Here is a 23,433-nt window from a genome sequence, read left to right on the forward strand (position 1 = left end):
GCACAGAAAAAATCTATTTGATGCCTTATAAACATTAGTTATCAACTTAGAATGTTTGCATTTCAGAATTTGTTCATGCTTTATGTATTTTAGATGAGACCATCTGTAATTAGTTATACTAGACCACAACTTGGCTTCATGGTCTGACCATATGTACTCATACCACTGCACTGTACACGTCAATATAATTATTTGTGGCAGTACTTCCTTCCGAAAAATCATTACGAGCTCTTATATATCTGTGTAAATAAAAAAAACTAAAAAAAACTGTGCATTGTAATTATGTCACAATGTGACCTTTGGTAGTGGATACTATATGGAGCGTTGTTGATTCGTCACTATGACAATTAAGGCACGTACATATAAGAATATCAGTAGGAGGTTCAAGGAAATAGCATTTACCTCCCTTTGTACAACATTGGAACACAGTACAACTCTTCAATATTTATGAAACATTGCTGGTATAATGATGATAATGACATGCCATTTTATACGTGATCAAACAGTTCGTGCCCTCTTCTCTTATGTAGTTGTCATATCCTTTGGAAGAAAATCCAAGGTATTTTAATCACTCAATCAGTTTACAATGTCCAAACTAATCTACATCTGTATTTTGTTAATATATTTCTAAGATTCGGTGGATCGTGTGGTACATGTATATTCTACAACCAGTTACACCTGGAATAGGTTAAGAATTCTTAGACGAAGCTCCTTTGTATTGATTAATCAGCATTTCACAATTCCCACCGTCGACAAGTGTCTATACTATGATATATATATATGGCTATCTTCCCGTCAAGGAAATTGTCAGACATGACGTGACATCACGGGACTAGCCTCTGAAGATACTCGACATAATCAGTCCCATCTATACATAATGTTTGTAGGTACAAAAGATGGATCGAGTCTGCATAGTCATTGCTGTCATTAAGATCGATCATCGACGCTTTTTCTTTCTTTTTTAATAGTTTAGTTTGATGATTTCATCAATAATTCTATAGAATACTCTAGATGAATTATCTTGAATAGTAAGCACCAAGTGGTTATGACCTACTTGTTCAAAAATTTCCATTGCTTCAACATTTATAAAATCATTTCATAATGTAACCATAGCATGGGCATTTGTTACACGGTCATTGATTGACCGATACAACGGCGCAATGATTTCGTAGAAAAATATTTCCTCCAGAGTTTTCACGGGTTAAGATTGAGTTATACGGATTCAATGGTTGAGTTTATGTTATAGAGCTTAAACACAAAGCTCAAGAGTGTTCTCGCATCATTAGGCACTCCATACTTTATACAGAGTACACTCAGACGTTTGTGTTGTATAAACCACTTCACAGTTTATATAAAGTTCACTCAGACGTTTATGTTTAAACCACTTCGCGGTTTATATAGGGTACACTCCGACGTTTGTGTTAAATAAACCACTTCACGGTTTATATAAAGTTCACTCAGATTTTTGTGTTATATAAACCACTTCACGGTTTATATAGAGTACACTTAGAATTTTGTGTTATATAAACCACTTCACGGTTTATATAGAGTACACTCAGATTTTTGTGTTATATAAACCATTTCACGGTTTATATAGAGTACACTCAGACGTTTGTGTTTATAAACATTCACGGTTTATATAGAGTACACTCAACGTTTGTGTTATATAAACCATTTCACGGTTTATATAAAGTTCACTCAGACTTTTGTGTTATATAAACCAGTTCACGGTTTTTATAGAGTACACTCAGACGTTTGTGTTATATAAACCCACTTCACGGTTTATATAGAGTTCACTCAAGCGTTTTTGTGTTATATAAACCACTTCACGGTTTATATAGAGTACACTCAGATTTTTGTGTTATAAACCACTTCACATAAGTTAGTCAACCACGTTTATATAGAGTACACTCAGATTTTTGTGTTATATAAACCACTTCACGGTTTATATAGAGTACACTTAGAATTTTGTGTTATATAAACCACTTCACGGTTTATATAGAGTACCACTCAGATTTTTGTGTTATATAAACCACTTCACAGTTTATATAGATTATTACACTCAGACTTTTGTGTTATATAAACCACTTCACGGTTTATATAGAGTACACTGATTTTGTTATATATAAACCACTTCACAGTTTATATAGAGTACACTCAGATTTTTTGTGTATATAAACCACTTCACGGTTTATATAGAGTACACTCAGATTTTGTGTTATATAAACCACTTCACAGTTTATATAGAGTACACTCAGATTTTTGTGTTATATAAACCACTTCACGGTTTATATAGAGTACACTCAGATTTTTGTGTTATATAAACCACTTCACGGTTATATAGATACAAGATTTTGTGTTATATAAACCACTTTTGTTGTTATATAACCACTTCACGGTTTATATAGAGTACACTCAGATTTTTGTGTTATATAAACCACTTCACGGTTTATATAGAGTACACTCAGATTTTTGTGTTATATAAACCACTTCACGGTTTATATAGAGTACACTCAGACTTTTGTGTTATATAAACCACTTCACGGTTTATATAGAGTACACTCAGATTTTTGTGTTATATAAACCACTTCACGGTTTATATAGAGTACACTCAAGCGTTTTTGTGTTATATATAAACCACTTCACGGTTTATATAGAGTACACTCAGATTTTGTGTTTTATAACCACTCACGGTTTATATAAGTAACCAGGTTTTTTGTTGTGTTATATAAACCAGTTCACGGTTTATATAGAGTACACTCAGATTTTTGTGTTATATAAACCACTTCACGGTTTATATAGAGTACACTCAGATTTTTGTGTTATATAAACCACTTCACGGTTTATATAGAGTACACTCAGATTTTTGTGTTATATAAACCACTTCACGGTTTATATAGAGTACACTCAGACTTTTGTGTTATATAAACCACTTCACGGTTTATATAGAGTACACTCAGATTTTTGTGTTATATAAACCACTTCACGGTTTATATAGAGTACACTCAGACTTTTGTGTTATATAAACCACTTCACGGTTTATATAGAGTACACTCAGATTTGTGTTATATAAACCACTTCACACGGTTTATATAGAGTACACTCAGATTTTTGTGTTATATAAACCACTTCACGTTTATATAGAGTACACTCAGACTTTTGTGTTATATAAACCACTTCACGGTTTATATAGAGTACACTCAGACTTTTGTGTTATATAAACCACTTCACAGTTTATATAGAGTACACTCAGACTTTCGTGTTATATAAACCACTTCACGGTTTATATAGAGTACCAGCATGTGTTATATAAACCACTTCACGTTTATATAGAGTACACTCAGATTTTTGTGTTATATAAACCACTTCACGGTTTATATAGAGTACACTCAGACTTTTGTGTTATATAAACCACTTCACGGTTTATATAGAGTACACTCCGACTTTTTGTTATATATAAACCACTTCACGGTTTATATAGAGTACACTCAGACTTTTGTGTTATATAAACCACCACTCACGGTTTATATAGAGTACACTAGAATTTTGTGTTATATACACGCAAGCGTTTTTGTGTTATATAAACTACTTCACGGTTTAAATAGAGTACACTCAGACTTTTGTTTTATATAAACCACTTCACGGTTTATATAGAGTACACTCAGGTGTTTTTGTGTTATATAAACCACTTCACGGTTTATATAGAGTACACTCAGGCGTTTTTGTGTTATATAAACCACTTCACGGTTTATGTAGAGTACACTCAGACTTTTGTGTTATATAAACCACTTCACGGTTTATATAGAGTACACTCAGACTTTTTTGTTATATAAACCACTTCATTGTTTATATAGAGTACACTCCGACTTTTGTGTTATATTTACCACTTCGCGGTTGATATAGAGTTCACTCAGAGTTTTATGTTATATCTTTATAATATAAAACAATCATTGACGGAAATCCTTAAATAAGTTGAAAGGCAGATCAATACTATAGCTGATAGTTTGAATCGGAACACTGAAAGAAATAAAAGTTCTATTTTTGAAACCAAAAACGGATTAAATTTCCAAAGATCGGAAAGAACGCACATTTCATAATTCAATCACAATTTCTATTAAAATGTCAAATGGAGTTTGCCAGGCTCACATCCAATCATATGTAACTGCTTTAAAGGGAAATTTGATTTTTTTTTTAATTTCAACACCATACCATCGATCCGTTGCTCTACCGTAAGCTGTGGAATTGTTCCCTCGTGGTACTGTCTTATGACAGACGATTTAGCATGAGCGTGATTTCACTAATTGATGTGTCATGTAGAGACCAATCAGCTGATTGAATTTGTCTTGTTCCCGGAAGTAACTATCATTGATACTTACACCGATCCCATTCCACTCATTCCATTCTGTACAGCAAGTTAACACGGCCGTTAATGCTAGCAGGTACGGGCTGACCTTTCAAATACTTCATGAAATTATATTATAGGAATATATTCTTTGGTCATTTTCATACTCCATGTCACCAATTACCGCCATAGGAACTGATGACGGTTACTCACGTCCAGGCCACACCAGCAGGAAATTCATACAGGATAACTTGGTTTCTATGACATTCTAGGCGCGTTTGTCTCCATCACTTGACAGTGCTTCGCTATAATGGAATCACCATTGCTCAGGTTATTGGGTGATCGAACTTTCATAGCGCTGGTTAACCGCGTTGTTTCATTACCTGTCAAGGAGTGTTACTCGAGATTTTATCCATATGTTGATACAATTGTTGCATTAGGCAGTAATCTGTCTAAATAAACTGCATATTGCGGGAAGGTCATTAAATGATCAGCTAGTAATATCCGAGGTTGCAAGGCAATATGGGTTCACAGAAAAGTCATGAACATCAGCCATTACCATAAACATAATTTGTAAGAATCCGAGGTTAACCATTGACTACAACAGAAGTATTGGTTTCTACATATCCTGGCACATGTCCTACGCTTTGTAGAAATTGTCGTATGGTTTTGTAAGTATATTGGGTATATCTAACGTATGACCTCAATATAGGTCCACAGTAAGATTGGTTCAGACTTTGACCACAATTTGGTACATTTCAATAAAGATTGTTTCAAAAAGTTAATCTTTCACTATGCCTCGAAATTGTATGTGGTCTATTACTACCAGTAAGAGGTCCAAAATAATGACAGTTATGTTTCCAAACAGCTTAAAAACAGCCAAGCGCTGAAAACATACAAGATGGTCTCCATAGTAGTCCAGATACGCAACAGACCTCATGAGCTTCACAGATATTCTCACGGACGGTTCGCAGGCTCAAAAAACATGTTTGAGCACACTCTTTTTACATACATTTTAAAAAGACTCAACAAGTATGTCCTAATGAAACCGATACGCTTCAGGGATTTTATGCTGTCCTCGGCATGCAGTACACAGTTGTTATTAATCGTTTTAGTTTTGAAACTGGTTATCAATAAGTCCAGCCTTACTTGTGTCCAGTTCATATGGACAGTTTTTGATAGCATCACCTCATAATATATTTAGTCATGTTATCAAATTATCTTTTGTTGTGATGGTTCACAAAATAAGTATGAACTGCTCTGTTCAGTGGTTCTGCTGTTGCATAATTGTTTGTGACGGATTCATAACTAGTCGTGTATTGAGAGTTCATACGATACATCTGGAAAAAAATTAGTTACGGGAAAAATGACCGTGAAAGTGTTAACGACTACATAGAATTAATTTTACATGACCTTCGTCAGTAACACAAACTGTATCAGGACTTTTTATAAAAGAATATTTGGTAAAAAAAGATATAAAGAACAGTTCTATCAGGAGGGTATTCCTTTCTAGAAGTTTTCATCACTAAATTCAATTTCTTTTATTCAAAATTATTCAAATCAACATCGTTTTTGTTTGTTCCTTGTATCGAAATATTCTTCAATGGATATACTATACATGAAATACCATTTTCTTATTGATCACACTACTAAGCTATGATAACACTAGTAAATCCTATTTTCAGATCGTATATTTCATCCAGACTTTAGACTATTTACTTGAATAGTAGGAATCTTTAATGTATCCTAATTTTAGATTTTTTTTCAAAACACGCTTAAAAGAGCTGACAAGAACATGTGTTGGTGTCCAATAGAAGTAATAGCCCATTGGCGTTTGTCTGAGATTGTCTAATAACACATTCCCACCACATCAATTTATTAGGCGTACAAAGCGGGATGGTGAGAGTATAGCGGTCCGTAACTTTACACATGATTTAACAGCAGGCATAATCAACTATGGATCGAGCACTAGTTTTATGGCACAAAAGCGGAAGATGTTTACTCTGAAAAAGTGAAAAATCGCCGGAAGTGACTGTGGATCAATCTCTGATTTGTGCTAAATGAACATCACAGTAGTTCCGTTGCTATGTAGAGATCACGCACCCCAATACTTCCACATGATAGCCGACTATTGATTTCCATTGGACGACGAACATCTCTTTGGAGATGGTTATAAATGTTTTCTTTGGCCTAAAATACACTTCCCAGCATCCGAACGGCGTTACTACAGCAAGCAGTACGCATTTTCACTGACGTCATTTCCGGTTGTTTAATGAGCTGTAATGCTTTGGAACACTGTTACTGACGTAACAAATGTCCTCTCTCATTTACCTTTTACATTCAGGAAATTTCCTAATTTGGTGATAAAATTTTTAATTTGTGTTGCAATACAGTCAAATAAATTACAATGACAGTGCGCTATGGTAGAATTCGCAACGCTCTTTGCAAACAACATCTACAAATTAATAAACATCCCTTAACGTCCTATAGGCGGTCGTAAAACAAGTAGTCTTAAAAGGATACCGCTTCGTAGAAATGAATAAAAATGAAAGTTTTCTCAATCAATTACTAAACACATTTATCATTCTGTTAATAGAATATCTCGTCCACATAAAAGCGTATTATATTTTGCTGGGCTTTTCTTAATAAGAGTTGTAATGTCTGCTTCAAAATCTGTATGCTTTTTTCAATTGTCATTTCCATTTCATCACGATTTTGAGCAATTTCTTTCATTACTAGCTGCTTCTATTGTCACGTTTTAAAATTTGAAATGCATGGGATATAGCTTGCGTGATGTACTTATTAGAAAAGCCAGGTTATTTGTTTGCTTCCTGTCATGGCATATACTCTACCATGTACAATTCTTTTATGAAATGTAATTAACATGTATGAGAATCAGACATTTTAAACAAGCGTGTGCGTTTCTTTGACGAAGTTTTCTTTGGAAATTTCATAGCGCTTTTTATTGGAGGATTTTAATCTACAAAGGGACAGTACTCTTTAAAGTTGAAAAATAATATCTGTATTTCTAGGAAATTCCATACCAAAACAATTATAACAAAATCAAAATAAATTAGACTCAGAACCTTCTTGAAATGGATAATTAGAACAAGGTTGACATAGCCGTCTACTTCTACTGAAACCAGTTGGTAATTCTCACTTTTTAATTTACTTGTGTAGGTGTATGTTGATAGACGTACGAATTAAGGCAAAAGACGTTTGATGACAGCGGAATGATGTTGAAATAAATAAATGAATTCAATAATCCAACGATTACTTTATAAAGTTTTGGATATAATTACCTTCCCCAAATCAATCCAACCTGAACATATCGTTAGTACGGATGATTCAACAGAGACGGATTAAGTTAATGATATAAAATTCATTATTGCCTGTAATCAGCATTTTATATGGCTTAACATGTATTTAATCAGCTCATGAAGTGGAAACTTTTAACGCTAAGGGATAATTATTTCATAGAAAAAAGTAATCCCATACTGAAATTTTAATTTTCAAGAGATTGTTTATGTTGAATTTTAAGCATTAATATGAATATAGATTCTTACATTATGGAGATATAACGTAAAAATCTGAGTGTCTTTGGTTTATTACCTGTGGATGGTTTCAAACATCAAAGACCATCAGTTTCAGAGAGTCGTGTGTACGCCTAGCTACATTTCACACAGGTTTCTAAGACGCACAGTTGGATTTAAATGTCGTCAATTAATTCCATCATTTCAATTTTATTTGGTTAAAATAGCTTGCCGAAGATTTATGCTCGAGGCTTGCCTGTTACACGACGGATAAAAGTACGTCTCCTAGCGCTTTGGGGAGACAAACGAAGAATCGGTTTAACAACATTGATTAAATAATCGAGCACATTAGGAACAGCACGTCTCAGCTTTATATTGCATTTTGTCCTTTTCCATGGAAATACAATCGTTTCGGTAACAGATATCCACTTGACATTTCAGATATTGTAAAACGTGCAGCCATGGTTAGCTAGGCGCCATATGCATGTCTCAATTAAAATAAAGGACAGAAACCACTCTGGAGATAAGACAAGCGAAGATGTTTTGTGAGTCGCACAATTGTATACTTGTACAATGCCATTATGATCAGATTACAATAGAACCATAAACCTTGTCACACAGTATAAAAGGATAAGCTTTTCTGCCATACGTAACAGAGATACCCCGTAGTGGTTTGGGAAAATAGTATAGGATTCTTTTCTTGGATATGAAGGATAGGAATATTCTATCCGAGGGTCACAAAATGTTGTAAACCCGAGGCTTGCCGATTTATCATTTTTCTACTAAGTATTGGAAAGAAAATCATCAAAGCCTTGGGATGACTAGCCAAAATCTTTCCTCGAGTTGTGGTATCCCTGTCCACTGATGCACTTCTCTTTATAAGTATACCAGGGTGCATTATAAGGAAAATAATGACATGATATGGCTAATGTTAGTCGTCGATATGTCCATTATCTTTTTTTTATTGTTATGCTTCAATAACAGTGTATAAAAATTGTGCAATATTTATAAAATATCAGTTGTATAAACCAAAACGAAAGTGTTTTTTTACTTCATTAAGTGTAGAACGCTCTAAATAATGCGATATATACCTAATTGCTGAGCTCTTGTTCAGCAAATACAAAGACAGCAACCCAGACAGAATTGGCTGTTTCTTTAAGGTGCATCAGGACACTTTTTGCTCCCTAAGTTTTAAAATATTGAAAAAGAGGGAAAAAACCAACAAAATATATATTATTATATACTAAAATGAACGTCAGGATATGGTGTTTCATCTCACCTTTATAGATTTTTACAGGAAATGTTCATATAATATATCATTGAAGAGTCTTGGATCCCAAACCCAAACATTTTCTTTGCAATTGAATATTGCATTTTATTTTATATTCGATTCGAGATAGGTAAACATTGGCTTGGTGTTTCATATTCCGCTGCTGATCGTTTCCTCTGACAGCAAAATGTGGTAAAGAATTTTAAATAATGATGATAGGTGAAAATCGGCGATGATATTAGGTGTATATTTCAGGATATTACACTATAACTGTCCCAGAGATTCATGGCGTACAAAACATGGTCCATATTGTGATCTGTCAAATGGTATGTTGGAAATAGGGGTTACGGAAAATCTGGACGTGGCACAACAATCACAACAACACAAATATCATCTTGGTTCGTTAGTCCAGTTAAACTGTCGTTAGTTTTGCAATTTTGATTGTATTTATGTGTCGTCCTGACAGACTGACAATTGTGTTTTGAATGCCTGCTATCAGGAAATGTTAGAAAATGGGAGTGAATGGTTGGATGGAGTGATGAATTAATTATTTAGAATAGGGGTAGGGAATTAGTGGCAGTTTGGAGATCTATATACAACTGACTGTATAATAAATGTTATAAAAAGTAAATTATGTGATATTTTAAGCATGAATGAAAAGAAAAAAAATGATTCATCTTCAAAGTGTTCATTGTACAAGTTTGTTGGTCAAAATTTCTGCTTACAACCTTATTTAACAAAACCAATTGGTAACATGAATTTAAAAGAAATAACAAAAATACGATTGTCATCTCACAAATTAAATATTGAAACGGGAAGGTATAACAATTTAGAAAGATATGAAAGAACATGCAGGTACTGTAATAGTGATGACATTGAAGATGAATTTCATTTTATTTTAAAATGTGAATGTTATTTAACTTTAAGAAAGCCTTTTATTAAGAAATATTATTTTATTAGACCGAGTATGTATACATTTATTCAACTTTTAGAAACAGAGAACAAAAAAGAGTTATCAAATTTAGCAAAATACATTAAATTATGTAATAAAATAAGAAATAGCATGTTATAACCTAAAATTAGCATAATCGCTCTACACTAGTATTATGTATAATTAAGAGGGTTGTTGTGTGTCAGTGTACATGTCTGTATGTTGAGAGTGATTGTGTGTTGCATGGATATAAGTGTGTATTCTGTGTATTGTGTTTGTATACATGTTTTGTTTCAAACCGATGCGCCGAAAGGCTCAAGGTAATAAAAGAATTGAAACTGAATTTTCCTATATCGGATATTTTGCATTTAAAACAGCAGTTGATGTAATATTCAACAAATTTTATTTTCATAAAACTGCACATTTATTCCGTATATGTATGAACTGTATTCACGCGTTTTTCATTGCAGGATAATGACCTCTGACTTATAAAATTGTTTTTTTTCATTTCTATCGCCAGTTTAGGGATCTTGAGGTGTCCTGCTGCACCTTAAATGGTATTTAAATATTACATACAATATATCGTTGTCAAGACCGTAGCACGTGCTGCACACGTAAGTAAAGGAAGATAACTCTTACGAAATATAAGTAAATTCCAGAAATATTATGGTCAGAATAGACCGACAAATCATTGTAATATGTATATTCCGATCAATAAATCATGTTGGGTTTTTAACCTGACAAAGTGATGCAAAGAGGAATTAAGTTACATAAAAGTGTAATATGGTATACGTATTGTCTTTTTATACACATAAATACAGTGCATGGGAAATAGTAAAGAAAGATGGACACCACTGTAGCAGATTGGTTTTGGTATCCCGACATTGTCACTAGCCTTAAATCTCTAGATTGCTACTTCAAAATAACAGTAGGGAAAACTGGTTGATGTTGTTTATTTGTTGCTGGGTACTTGATTGATTATGTAAAACGTCCTTATTAACAGAAAATGTCATTTAGGTCAATCAAGTTTATGTCACTCCAGACACACAGACTGTGTGTAACAGGGTGTCAGTCAAACAAATAACTTTGAGATGACAGAACGTACATAAATTATTATATAAATTACATTATCTATATATCAAGAAACAGACTTACAATACGTATCAATGTATTGCTATATAATGAATCGTTACTGTGCACTTTATAAATACCCTGCCTGCCATACCTACTCTACCTTACACAACAAATTACATTAATATATGACACGACGTAATTATCATTCACTATAAAAAGCATAAACCTTACATCTTATGGATATCCTAGTCTAAATAACGGTCTTACTCCAATAGATACTATGTGCTGAATGTGTAAAGTGCGACTGTATTTTGGAGACTGCGGTATGTTCGTGTCTTTGTAATAGTGACTCTTTTCCATTTTTGTCTTTTATCATATGCAGTTCATATATATAGGATATTACATGAGTGTTTATTTCATATGAGATTTTATGAAACGAGTCTAAGAAGTTTTTAGTTTTAATAAACTTTGAGACGAGTTTACCCTCTAGGTAAAGATACTTTTTATCACATAATTTCAAATACCTACATAAGAAAGAATTTCACGTCAATATATATTCTGAAAATCCAGCAAAGGTCGCCATTTTGTCCCGCCGTCCTCGCAATCCTGACGTCACGTCATTTTTCCTGACGTCATTTTTATTGCTTCTCTCTGACGTCACAATGAATTTCCAGCCAATGAAAATCGCTCCAGGTCATATTACACTAGTGATATATGCAAAAATATTACACGGGCGAAATCCCTGAATATCAGGCATATTATGTGAAAAACAGGATATTAATCATAAACTATAATAGAATCATGACTTACGGCCTCTTCAATATAATACATGGAGTAATTTGGTTCACAGAAAGATGTTCTATTGTAGTCTGACATATTTTATAGAGAAGACATAGATACGATATCGTATATCATACTGTTATCTGTTACTTTGTCACTATAGTAGTACACATCTATATCAACTGAGACACAGAAACGTGTGGTATGGTACACAGGTATAGTTAGGGTAATTAAAGTGACATACAATATAGTGTGTGACGTAATTAGAACTACAGAGACTAAATGTAAATATGATAACAACTGAACGTAGAGAAATATTAAATCACATCATCAATTAGAAGACTGGATCGAAACATCAAATAAAGACAATGAACTAAGTAAGACATGATCGAGCTGAAACAAGAGAAACAACCGTGATATTAGACAGGATATAATTATATTATAGTAAGAAACAATGCCAACACTTATTAAAGTAGTCCTATCTTAGTCAGACATTGCGACACGGGTTTTCAGATGAATGATACAGTCACCCACGCCAGAGTACCGTATTTGGATGTAGTACATTGATGGCCCTCACTCTCCTGTGTATGGCTGACCTTCCGGTGGCCAGGATTGGTGGATATTGGGATTGATTTCCGGGATGCGAGCAACTCTGTAGGCGTTAAATATGGGCTTGATGATACCATGTGGAAAAACAGGCCAGCCAAAAGTCACCTTTTCTAGACGTAATATCGAATTTCCTTGGTAAAGTCGGGATTTAATATCGGAATTTTAGCCAAACAAAGCTACTCTGGCACTGGCACGTGCTAGTCGTGTCAATTTTCAGGTGCGGCTGTTTGAACACGCAAAACTTAATTTCTGCTAGACTGGAAGGTTTGCTTAGAAACCAAATACTCTATGACCAGTTCATCAGAAATATATTTGTTTTCAAATACATAAATTATTGTCGGTTCGTTTGCGGTATGAAAACAAACAAAGAGATGATATGTCTACAACCTAGCTACCTAAACATTGGTTATCGTGTACATCAAAGTGTAATTTACAGTCACCATAGCATTTCCCTTTTAAATGGAATATAACAGTTCGTGGAAATAAAGATAGTTATGAAATGAAGAGTTGTAAAATATGATGGACTTGCTAATCAGCATAAAATATCATCACTACTGAATGATAAACATGATATTTTTAATTCACAAATCGTAACTATTTCCCAAGATATGATAATCTTCTATTCGCCTTACTACGCATTTGACATCCTAATTGATTTTACAGTCCGTTCATTTCTCCTTTTATCGGGATTTTCTTGGATTATACCGTTGAAATGTTCTACCGACACCATTACCTCGATTGTAAATGCTGTTCTCTAGGGACACCAGTATCTCGATTGTAAATGTTGTGTTCTATAGTCACCATTATCTCGATTGTAAATGCTGTGTTCTATCGACACCATTATCTCGATTGTAAATGTTGTGTTCTATCGACACCATTATCTCGATTGTAAATGTTGTGTTCTATCGACCCCATTATCTCGATTGTAAATGTTGTGTTCTATCGACCCCATTATCTCGATTGTAAATGTTGTGTTCTATCGACCCCATTATCTCGATTGTAAATGTTGTGTTCTATGGACACCATTATCTCGATTGTAAATGTTGTGTTCTATGGACACCATTATCTCGATTGTAAATGTTGTGTTTATACTGACACCATTATCTCGATTTAAATGTGTGTTTTACTGACACCATTATCTCGATTGTAAATGTTGTGTTTTACTGACACCATTATCTCGATTTAAATGTTGTGTTTTACTGCCACCATTATCTCGATTGTAAATGTTGTGTTTTACTGACACCATTATCTCGATTTAAATGCAGTGGTTTACTGACACCATTATCTCGATTGTAAATGTTGTGTTTTACTCGACACCATTATCTCGATTTAAATGTTGTGTTTTACTGCCACCATTATCTCGATTGTAAATGTTGTGTTTTACTGACACCATTACCTCGATTGTAAATGCTCTGTTCTACCGACAATATTGTCTCGATTATAAATGTTGTGTTTTACTGACACCATTATCTCGATTGTAAATGTTGTGTTCTATAGACAACATTATCTCGATTGTAAATGCTGTGCGTTTAGGGACACCATTATCTCGATTGTAAATGTTGTGTTTTACTGACACCATTATCTCGATTATAAATGTTGTGTTCTAAAGTCTACATTTTCTCGATTGTAAATGTTGTGTTCTACGAAAAACCATTGCCTCGATTGTAAATGTTGTGTTCTATCGACACCATTATCTCGATTGTAAATGTTGTGTTCTACAGACACCCTTATCTCGATTGTAAATGTTGTGTCTCTATCGACACCATTACCTCGATTGTAAATGTTGTGTTCTATAGACACCATTAACCTCGATTATAAATGTTGTGTTCTATAGACACCATTACTCGATTGTAAAATGTTGTGTTCTATCGACCCCGTTCATTATCTCGATTGTAAATGTTGTGTTCTTTTACTCGACACCATTATCTCGATTGTAAATGTTGTGTTCTATCGACCCATTATCTCGATTGTAAATGTTGTGTTTAGACCATTAACTCGATTAAATGTGTGTTTTTAGACACCATTATCTCGATTGTAAATGTTGTGTTCTATCGACACCATTATCTCGATTGTAAATGTTGTGTTTCTATGACACCATTATCTCGATTGTAAATGTTGTGTTTTACTGACACCATTATCTCGATTGTAAATGTTGTGTTTATACTGACACCATTATCTCGATTGTAAATGTTGTTTCTATGGACACCATTATCTCGATTGTAAATGTTGTGTTTTACTGAACCATCCATTATGCTCGATTGTAAATGTTGTGTCTTATGACACCCATTATCTCGATTGTAAATGTTGTGTTCTATATGACCCATTATCTCGATTTAAATGTTGTGTTCTATCGACCCCATTATCTCGATTGAGATCGAAATGTTGTTTGTTTTAACTGACACCATTATCTCGATTGTAAATGTTTGTGTTCTATAGACACCATTATCTCGATTGTAAATGCTGTGTTCTAGGAACACCATTATCTCGATTGTAAATGTTGTGTTTTACTGACACCATTATCTCGATTGTAAATGTTGTGTTCTATCGACACCATTATCTCGATTGTAAATGTTGTGTTCTATCGACACCATTATCTCGATTGTAAATGTTGTGTTTTACTGACACCATTATCTCGATTGTAAATGTTGTGTTTTACTGACACCATTATCTCGATTGTAAATGTTGTGTTTTACTGACACCATTATCTCGATTGTAAATGTTGTGTTCTATCGACACCATTATCTCGATTGTAAATGTTGTGTTTTACTGACACCATTATCTCGATTGTAAATGTTGTGTTCTACTGACACCATTATCTCGATTGTAAATGTTGTGTTCTATCGACAACCATTATCTCGATTGTAAATGCTGTGTTCTACTGACACCATTATCTCGATTATAAATGTTGTGTTTATACTGACACCATTATCTCGATTGTAAATGTTGTGTTTTATAGACACCATTATCTCGATTGTAAATGTTGTGTTCTATAGACACCATTATCTCGATTGTAAATGTTGTGTTCTATCGACACCATTATCTCGATTGTAAATGTTGTGTTCTATGACACCATTATCTCGATTGTAAATGTTGTGTTTTACTGACACCATTATCTCGATTGTAAATGTTGTGTTTTACTGACACCATTATCTCGATTGTAAATGTTGTGTTTTACTGACACCATTATCTCGATTGTAAATGTTGTGTTTTACTGACACCATTATCTCGATTGTAAATGTGTGTTTATGACACCATATCTATAATTTGTGTTTATGACACCATTATCTCGATTGTAAATGTTGTGTTCTATCGATACCATTATCTCAATTTAAATGTTGTGTTCTATCCACACCATTGTCTCATTATAAATGTTGTGTTTTACTTGACACCATTATCTCGATTATAAATGTTGTGTTCTATAGACACCATTATCTCGATTGTAAATGTTGTGTTTACTGAAACACCATTACTCGATTATAAATGTGTGTTCTTAACACCATTATCTCGATTGTAAATGTTTTTTGACCATTGTTCTCGATTGTAAATGTTGTGTTTTACGACACCATTATCTCGATTGTAAATGTTATGTTTTACTGACACCATTATCTCGATTGTAAATGTTGTGTTCTACAGTCACCCTTATCTCGATTGTAAATGTTGTGTTCTATCGACACCATTACCTCGATTGTAAATGTTGTGTTCGATCGACACAATTATCTCAATTATAAATGTTGTGTTCTATAGACACCATTACCTCGATTGTAAATGTTGTGTTTTACAGTCACCCTTATCTCGATTGTAAATGTTGTGTTCTATCGACACCATTACCTCGATTGTAAATGTTGTGTTCGATCGACACAATTATCTCAATTATAAATGTTGTGTTCTATAGACACCATTATCTCGATTGTAAATGTTGTGTTCTATAGACACCATTACCTCGATTGTAAATGTTGTGTTTTACTGACACCATTATCTCGATTATAAAAGTTGTGTTCTATAGTCACCACTATCTCGATTGTAAATGTTGTGTTTTACTGACACCATTATCTCGATTGTATAAGTGCTTCTTTTTGTATTATGAATTTATAAGTGATCCCTATTGTTTCGAATTCTTGTCCTATGTCATAAGTCGCGAGGAGTTGATCCATTACAACCACACTTTCCTTCCAGAGCGCTCGGTTCGGTTCCTCTAACTTCTCGAAGTGATTTGATTATTTCTCCTTAACGGTTTCAGACAATATGTTTTGTGTGTATGATAGTGAGTCCATTGAATAGGATGAAAAGCAACAGAAGATATGGAATATTTTAAATTATCCTTAATTACGTACCTTCAGGATTTCAATTATGTGTTTACGTAATATAAAGAGGGTAATAGGAAACAGAATCATCGCCAAAAATTACAATATTTGGTAAGGTGGAAATCATTCAAGTGGAAAGCCCGTCAGACACAGACCTAATGTAACAGGTGAGCAGTTTAATTGTTTTATTTATGATTATAGGGGGATCTACATAGGGGGATCTACATACATCTCGTATAACATAAAATCCGTGGGTAGAATTATTCGTGGTTCGCCAGATTAATGATAAAAATTCATAATATAAAGCATAATTTACTATTTTTAGTATACTTTGTAATACTGTTGCAACCATATGAACGACTTAAGCTATAAAAACACAACAAAATCATGTTACATGGTATATTTACAAATGTCATATAACAGGCATATACAGCTATTACAAATACGTATACACAACAAAATTCATGTTATATAGTACATTTACAGTGGCATATACAGCTATTACAAATACGTATACACAACAAAATTCATGTTATATAGTACATTTACAGTGGCATATACAGCTATACAAATACGTATACACAACAAAATTCATGTTATATAGTACATTTACAGTGGCATATACAGCTATTACAAATACGTATACACAACAAAATTCATGTTATATATAGTACATTTACAGTGGCATATACAGCTATTACAAATACGTATACACAACAAAATTCATGTTATATAGTACATTTACAGTGGCATATACAGCTATTACAAATACGTATACACAACAAAATTCATGTTATATAGTACATTTACAGTGGCATATACAGCTATTACAAATACGTATACACAACAAAATTCATGTTATATAGTACATTTACAGTGGCATATACAGCTATTACAAATACGTATACACAACAAAATTCATGTTATATAGTACATTTACAGTGGCATATACAGCTATTACAAATACGTATACACAACAAAATTCATGTTATATAGTACATTTACAGTGGCATATACAGCTATCGAAATAAAAAAGAATCGATATTCAGAATATCACTATTTAGAAGAAAACACAAAAAAAGGTTTCAATAATCAAACATCACCGCAGTTCGACTGCTTGTCAGTCGGTCAATGATTTTTCTTCATTTACTCACGAAAATATCGCATTAAAATGTTTTACATGATTAGTTTTTAGGGGAAACACATAAAATTTGTTTGACTTCATAAGGCAGGAATCTGATTTCGGAATTATCTAGCTGTCGATTTAATGCAATAGAAAATATTCTGAAGATTGACCTAGATTTCATAACGTTGCAAACCTTTCATGAGCAGGAAGGAAAACGTCGGAGAGTTTAATGGAATTAGTTCAATAGAAGTTTCTTATGACAACTTTAACAGTTTAACATACATTTTGTCATTTTACATGAAACTCATACATTTTAAAGTTAGGGTCCCTCTAGATATAACACATGAAGATCTATCTTATGTTTTGGCATGTGTTGGCTACCCATCAAGCTCACCAACCCGAAACAGACAAGGTGAAACCTAACGAACTGAAGCTGCCGGCTAATTAGGGGAAACGCTGGCTTTATTTGACAATGTCCATTCCTGTTGAAGTAGAGGAGTTGTCGTCCACCGTTCTCAGCTTTACGAGCCTATCGTAAGGAAGCTGAAAACTTAATCAAATAAAGCAAACAAGGCAAAAAAGCCATACATTTCAAACCTACGGTAATACCTATTCTATTCGGTTTATTATAAGAATTATCATGCTATCATTTGACACGATACAAATACATTCAAGGGGAACTACATTTCATTTAAACTGTTGTCGATTGAAATAGGTCTTCTACAAGCTAATGGTACGAGTCTAAATCCGTGGGATAATGTGATGAAACCTAAGGCTAATTCAGTCTGACGGTAATTGGAATAGCCGGGGATGGTCAAAGCTTTTAAAGACAAAGCTGACCAAGGAACCTGTGTGAGCCCCTTTACGGTCATGTCTACTGCAGACGTGTCTCGATGAGCCAGAGCTATTGTTTTCCAGACAGTGAACAAGAACAATGATAATTGATCCTAGAATCATCAGTTGTCTTACTTCATTAGGAGCACCAGTCAGTTATGGAAATCTCCTAATTTGCATTTATAATAGAGATGGCACTAAAACGTCAGTACAGATTGAAGAAGATCGCAGTGTATAAAAAATATCTGGTCGACACGCGAGACTTTTGCGCAACGGAAGTACATGTATGAAAGAATTCAAGACAAGAGAGATTGCGCTCTCAATAGAACCTTCCACAAATAAAAAAATGCAAAGTTTTGATATATTTTAACATGAATATATTGCAACACCGACGAATTCAGAACAATTAAAATATTCTTAACTTGTAATTTAAATATCTACACTACAGTAACAATAGCAATAAATATTTGTTACTTTCAATTATTTTCGTAGAATAAATCATACGAAAACAATATATGATCACCTTTGTTAAGATATGTTGCCTGCGATGTCCTGCCTCTCTTTAAACGTCAGTGGTGACATTTCAACCTCGTTTATATTGGCAATTAAATGAAGGTTCCATCCTTTAATCGATTTGACCCTTCTGTGAGAATAGTTTATTTCCTTTGAAAACAAGACCCTGAACAGAGTCTTAGCCAGTATCTGTAGGTGTTAGTGTTACTAGCCTCATCCATAACGATTACTGTATTATCGATACCGATTTTAGTCTATATCCCTCCCTTCAGTTCCTTTCCCGTTTTGTTTTCTCGTCTGAAAATAACTGAACAGATCACTTTCTGATGTAAATCAGTGTCGGCATATCGTTCATTTGACACTCTCTCTTCATCACGGAGGTTTTAGGTGGATGCAAAATCTGCTCGCACCGATTTGGTGACGTAAATATATTCGTCAGAATCCCAACAAAGCTGTAATTATCTCCGGGGAACTGATTCAGACGTTAATTTAGATCTGTGTTTATGAAAACAACATGTTAAAGCCTAGCATATTTATACATTCGTAGGAGATAAATTAAAGCGGAAACTATGGTCTCTGATTTTCCCCCAGGGAGAATTCCAAAGCTATGAGACCATGGTGACACATTTTAAATAGTGTGTTCTGTATTAGTGATGCCATTTATCGATTCTATTTTTGTTCTAAAGGTTTGGAAAACCCAACTTAAGTGTCCAGACAGATTTGTAGAGACATGTGCCCTTAAAGCCCAGCGGGTAATGTCATAAAAGTAGGGGAAATAAAATTCTTCACTTAAGCTCACTAGGAATTTCCCTTTCAGTGATACGACAAGACCATCTAAATTGGAGCGTATCTGATCAAACACAACAGGAATTAAATATCAACTCTTGTTTTAGCTTTACAGCTTATTAACACGCTCTCCGTTTTCTTCTTATTGCATAAGAAATTTTAAACTCCAATGTAATATAATTTTAAACTAATTTTACCGCCTAAAAAACAAATGTTGCTTACACCATATTTCAAGTACCTGAAAAAAAAATCTGAAAAAGAACTTTTGCGCTTGCGTTTAGGAGGAAATAATGGAGTGATGTAATTCTATTGGTTTCCTCCGTATTGATGATTAAGTAATTGACCTTGTTTCATGTGGTGAGACAATCCCTAAATTCAGAGTAATTTCATTTGTTGATATGGGTTCATCCCCTTTTTCAATATATGGAAAAAACTTTTTGTTACTACTTCCTTCCCATCAGCTTTCATTAAATTTTGGATTAAAATCAATATTATATGTTGTAACCATTAAACACACTACTTATTGATTTCCAGTTCAAAACTTCTGAATAAAATATACATACAGTTCGTATGTCTGCATGTTTTAATTAAATGAAGAAGAGTTTTCCTCTCATGTTGTATGCCTTTCAGTCTATAAGCTTCATTCACAATCCTGCGGATTACAGAGTACATAATATAGTATAGAGAACAATGTCAATACAGGTAGATACATTTCACCCGCATAGTGTATCAAATACGAATGGATCGCGTCAATAAACGTGTTACACATGAAAGCTTCATGCTTGAGATACAGATCCGTTCATCATCACATATTAAGTCAATCAGTTTACCTGCTGTTTGTAATCAACACAGATACACTCGTACTACTACACAACGGGGATATACTTAGTCACGCCTACAGATGGCGGCGTGTAATCGGAGTACTAAAACAGTAGTGCATTGTTTAGTAAAAGTAGCCAACAATTCAACACTTCAAAGGCAGGTGTGTTGCGTATTCTAATGTAGCATAAGCAAGGTTTGGTCTGCTTGATTGGTCGATATATCGTTGTTCTATCATGACAGCTAATGAGGCACTTTTTCGTCCGCCGTTTTGGTACGGACCAACCCTTCATTCATTAACAACCATTATTATCTTTGGTGACGTCACCAGTGAGTTTGGACCAAACAAAATGGTTTTCTCCAGGCTCGATTGATACCGTCGATAGCGGTCGATCACAAAGCTGTGTACAACGGGGAATCCAGTCACTTGTGGATTGCAAATGTTGGTATCGATCAGATTGTCCCCCCTGACGAGACAATCACAGCAAGCAGAGTACACTCGCTATCAGGGGGACAGGCAGAGGATGTAGCATCAGGGTTGACACGCTCGCCAGGTGCGTTACTACAAAGAAAGCATGAGTTTCAAATCTAACGGGAGTACCAATGGGGGCCGGCCCTGTTCCCTGTATGAGGAACCAGAAGAAGAAAGGCACGAACTCAAACTTGACAGTATTGTTTCTAAACCGAAAACGCCAACATTTGTTTATGTGTTGACATTTTTCTCGGCCTTGGGAGGATTTCTATTCGGGTATGATACCGGGGTGATATCCGGGGCGATGATACTGCTCCGGAATGAGTTTAATCTGTCGTCAGTCTGGCAGGAACTTATAGTGAGCGTCACTGTGGCCGCTGCCGCCGTTTTTGCGTTAGTAGGAGGGTGTTTAAATGACCGTCTTGGACGACGGCCCGTCATCATGGTGGCGAGTATAGTGTTTACTGCTGGGGCCGTCTGTATGGCTATAGCCGGGGATAAGTACCTCTTACTGACGGGCAGGATCATCGTGGGGGCAGGTATAGGTAAGTAACTAAATAATTCTCTGTATTATACAAGTCACTGGAATCGTTATATGTTTGCTGTTCGTGATGCATTGCGTTTTCGTTAATAGGTATTAGTGCCATCATACCCAAGTCTAATTTTCTTAACCTTGTCTTTAAGTGTCATGTACTTTTGGGTCAATGGCCCAAAGTTTGAATAAAATTTGAACTTGAACATGAATGCGGCATACACCTGAACACAAGGTGTTCCTACGTTTCCGTCACAGGGAGGGTCTCTTAATTTGTTACACATTTCGCATCTGTCAGACTTCTCTTGAGATTGCATATTCCTATGATTCATTCGAACGCTCCTCCTTAATCGATCAGGGTTCGATTCCGGACGTGAACATGATTATCATTAACCCTTCCATGATAAGACTTATAATGTGCTTCCTTCAGGGCCAGAGGTAGCATAAGAAGATGAAATAACTTACTAGGCAATACGTCAAAAAATGCTTTTTTTTTCTTCAAAATTCAAAGACCATTTGTTGCTTGTTAAACACATAAATGAGAATATGTAAAGGTATCGCGTTACAATTTATCTGTGTTCAGAAAATCATTATCTTATTATGGGTGTTGAAACCTGCACATAGCATCTAAATAAAGTTCTCATAGATATTAACAGCTACGTTTTTGTGTTGTACTATGTTATATAACTAAAGTTACCGCCCATTGGCATTACGTAACGTGATTATGACGTGTAGTAACTCTAGTTAGGGATTGACGTAATTATCGCATCATTTAGCACCCTATCTATTGTCACGACTGGCAGATCAGGTACAATGTCAGGTATCAGGTATCGGTCTGTAACTGCTACCACTGTTTAATCCGCCACCTGTAAGCTAGTTTTTCCTAGCATGTGAATACGTCCTCTTTCCACTACTATTTCCAATAGTTTTCCATTTCTAGAATTGTCATAAATAGTGAAATATCATTTCATATCATATAAGAAATAAAAAAAAAATACTTGCCTAAGTTTACTATTTCAATTAGTTTTTAATTCCTAGAATCGTTGTAAGTATTGAAATGTTAATAATAGAAAAAAAAAACAGTGTTGATACAAAGTTCCTCTCTACACAATGTTGTTCTAGTGTCTCTTATTCGTGTGGGTGTCATTCCGCATCGTCCTTAAATATCAGTAGTGTGTCAAAAGTACTTTAAACAATTACAGCCAACTCAGCAATTGCTTTGCCAAATTAGCAGTATATGTAGGCGTACTGGTGTTGGTTAGAGACGAGATGAGATATGACGCGTTTACCAGTTCAATAATGATTAAACAATACATGAATGGTCCAACATTCAGCTAACATTCGACAAGTTACTATGTCAATGTAACAGAGAAATTAATTACATTTTAACCGTATTTCCGTGTGTTAGTATCAAATAAAAGAGGTATCAGTTGTCGTGCTCTAAATGTTCTCATCTCTCACCAATAGTAGATGAGGATCATTGGTCAATACATGAAGATAATGCGAGCCTC

At 34.4% G+C, this 23,433-nt stretch overlaps 1 protein-coding gene across 1 annotated transcript in view; it reads left to right on the forward strand.

Moving 5' to 3' along the window:
- Nucleotides 1-20,995: 20,995 nt before the first annotated feature.
- Nucleotides 20,996-23,433, forward strand: part of LOC138304693 (proton myo-inositol cotransporter-like) — a 61,321-nt gene continuing 58,883 nt past the window's right edge. Inside the window, exon 1 of the mRNA XM_069244898.1 lies at nt 20,996-21,935. Within this exon, the coding sequence (XP_069100999.1) occupies nt 21,494-21,935 (442 nt within the window). The 5' untranslated portion in view covers nt 20,996-21,493. The remainder of the gene's footprint in view (nt 21,936-23,433) is intronic.

The sequence above is a fragment of the Argopecten irradians genome, chromosome 12 (genome assembly GCF_041381155.1).
Source record: "Argopecten irradians isolate NY chromosome 12, Ai_NY, whole genome shotgun sequence".
Lineage (NCBI taxonomy): Eukaryota > Metazoa > Mollusca > Bivalvia > Pectinida > Pectinidae > Argopecten > Argopecten irradians.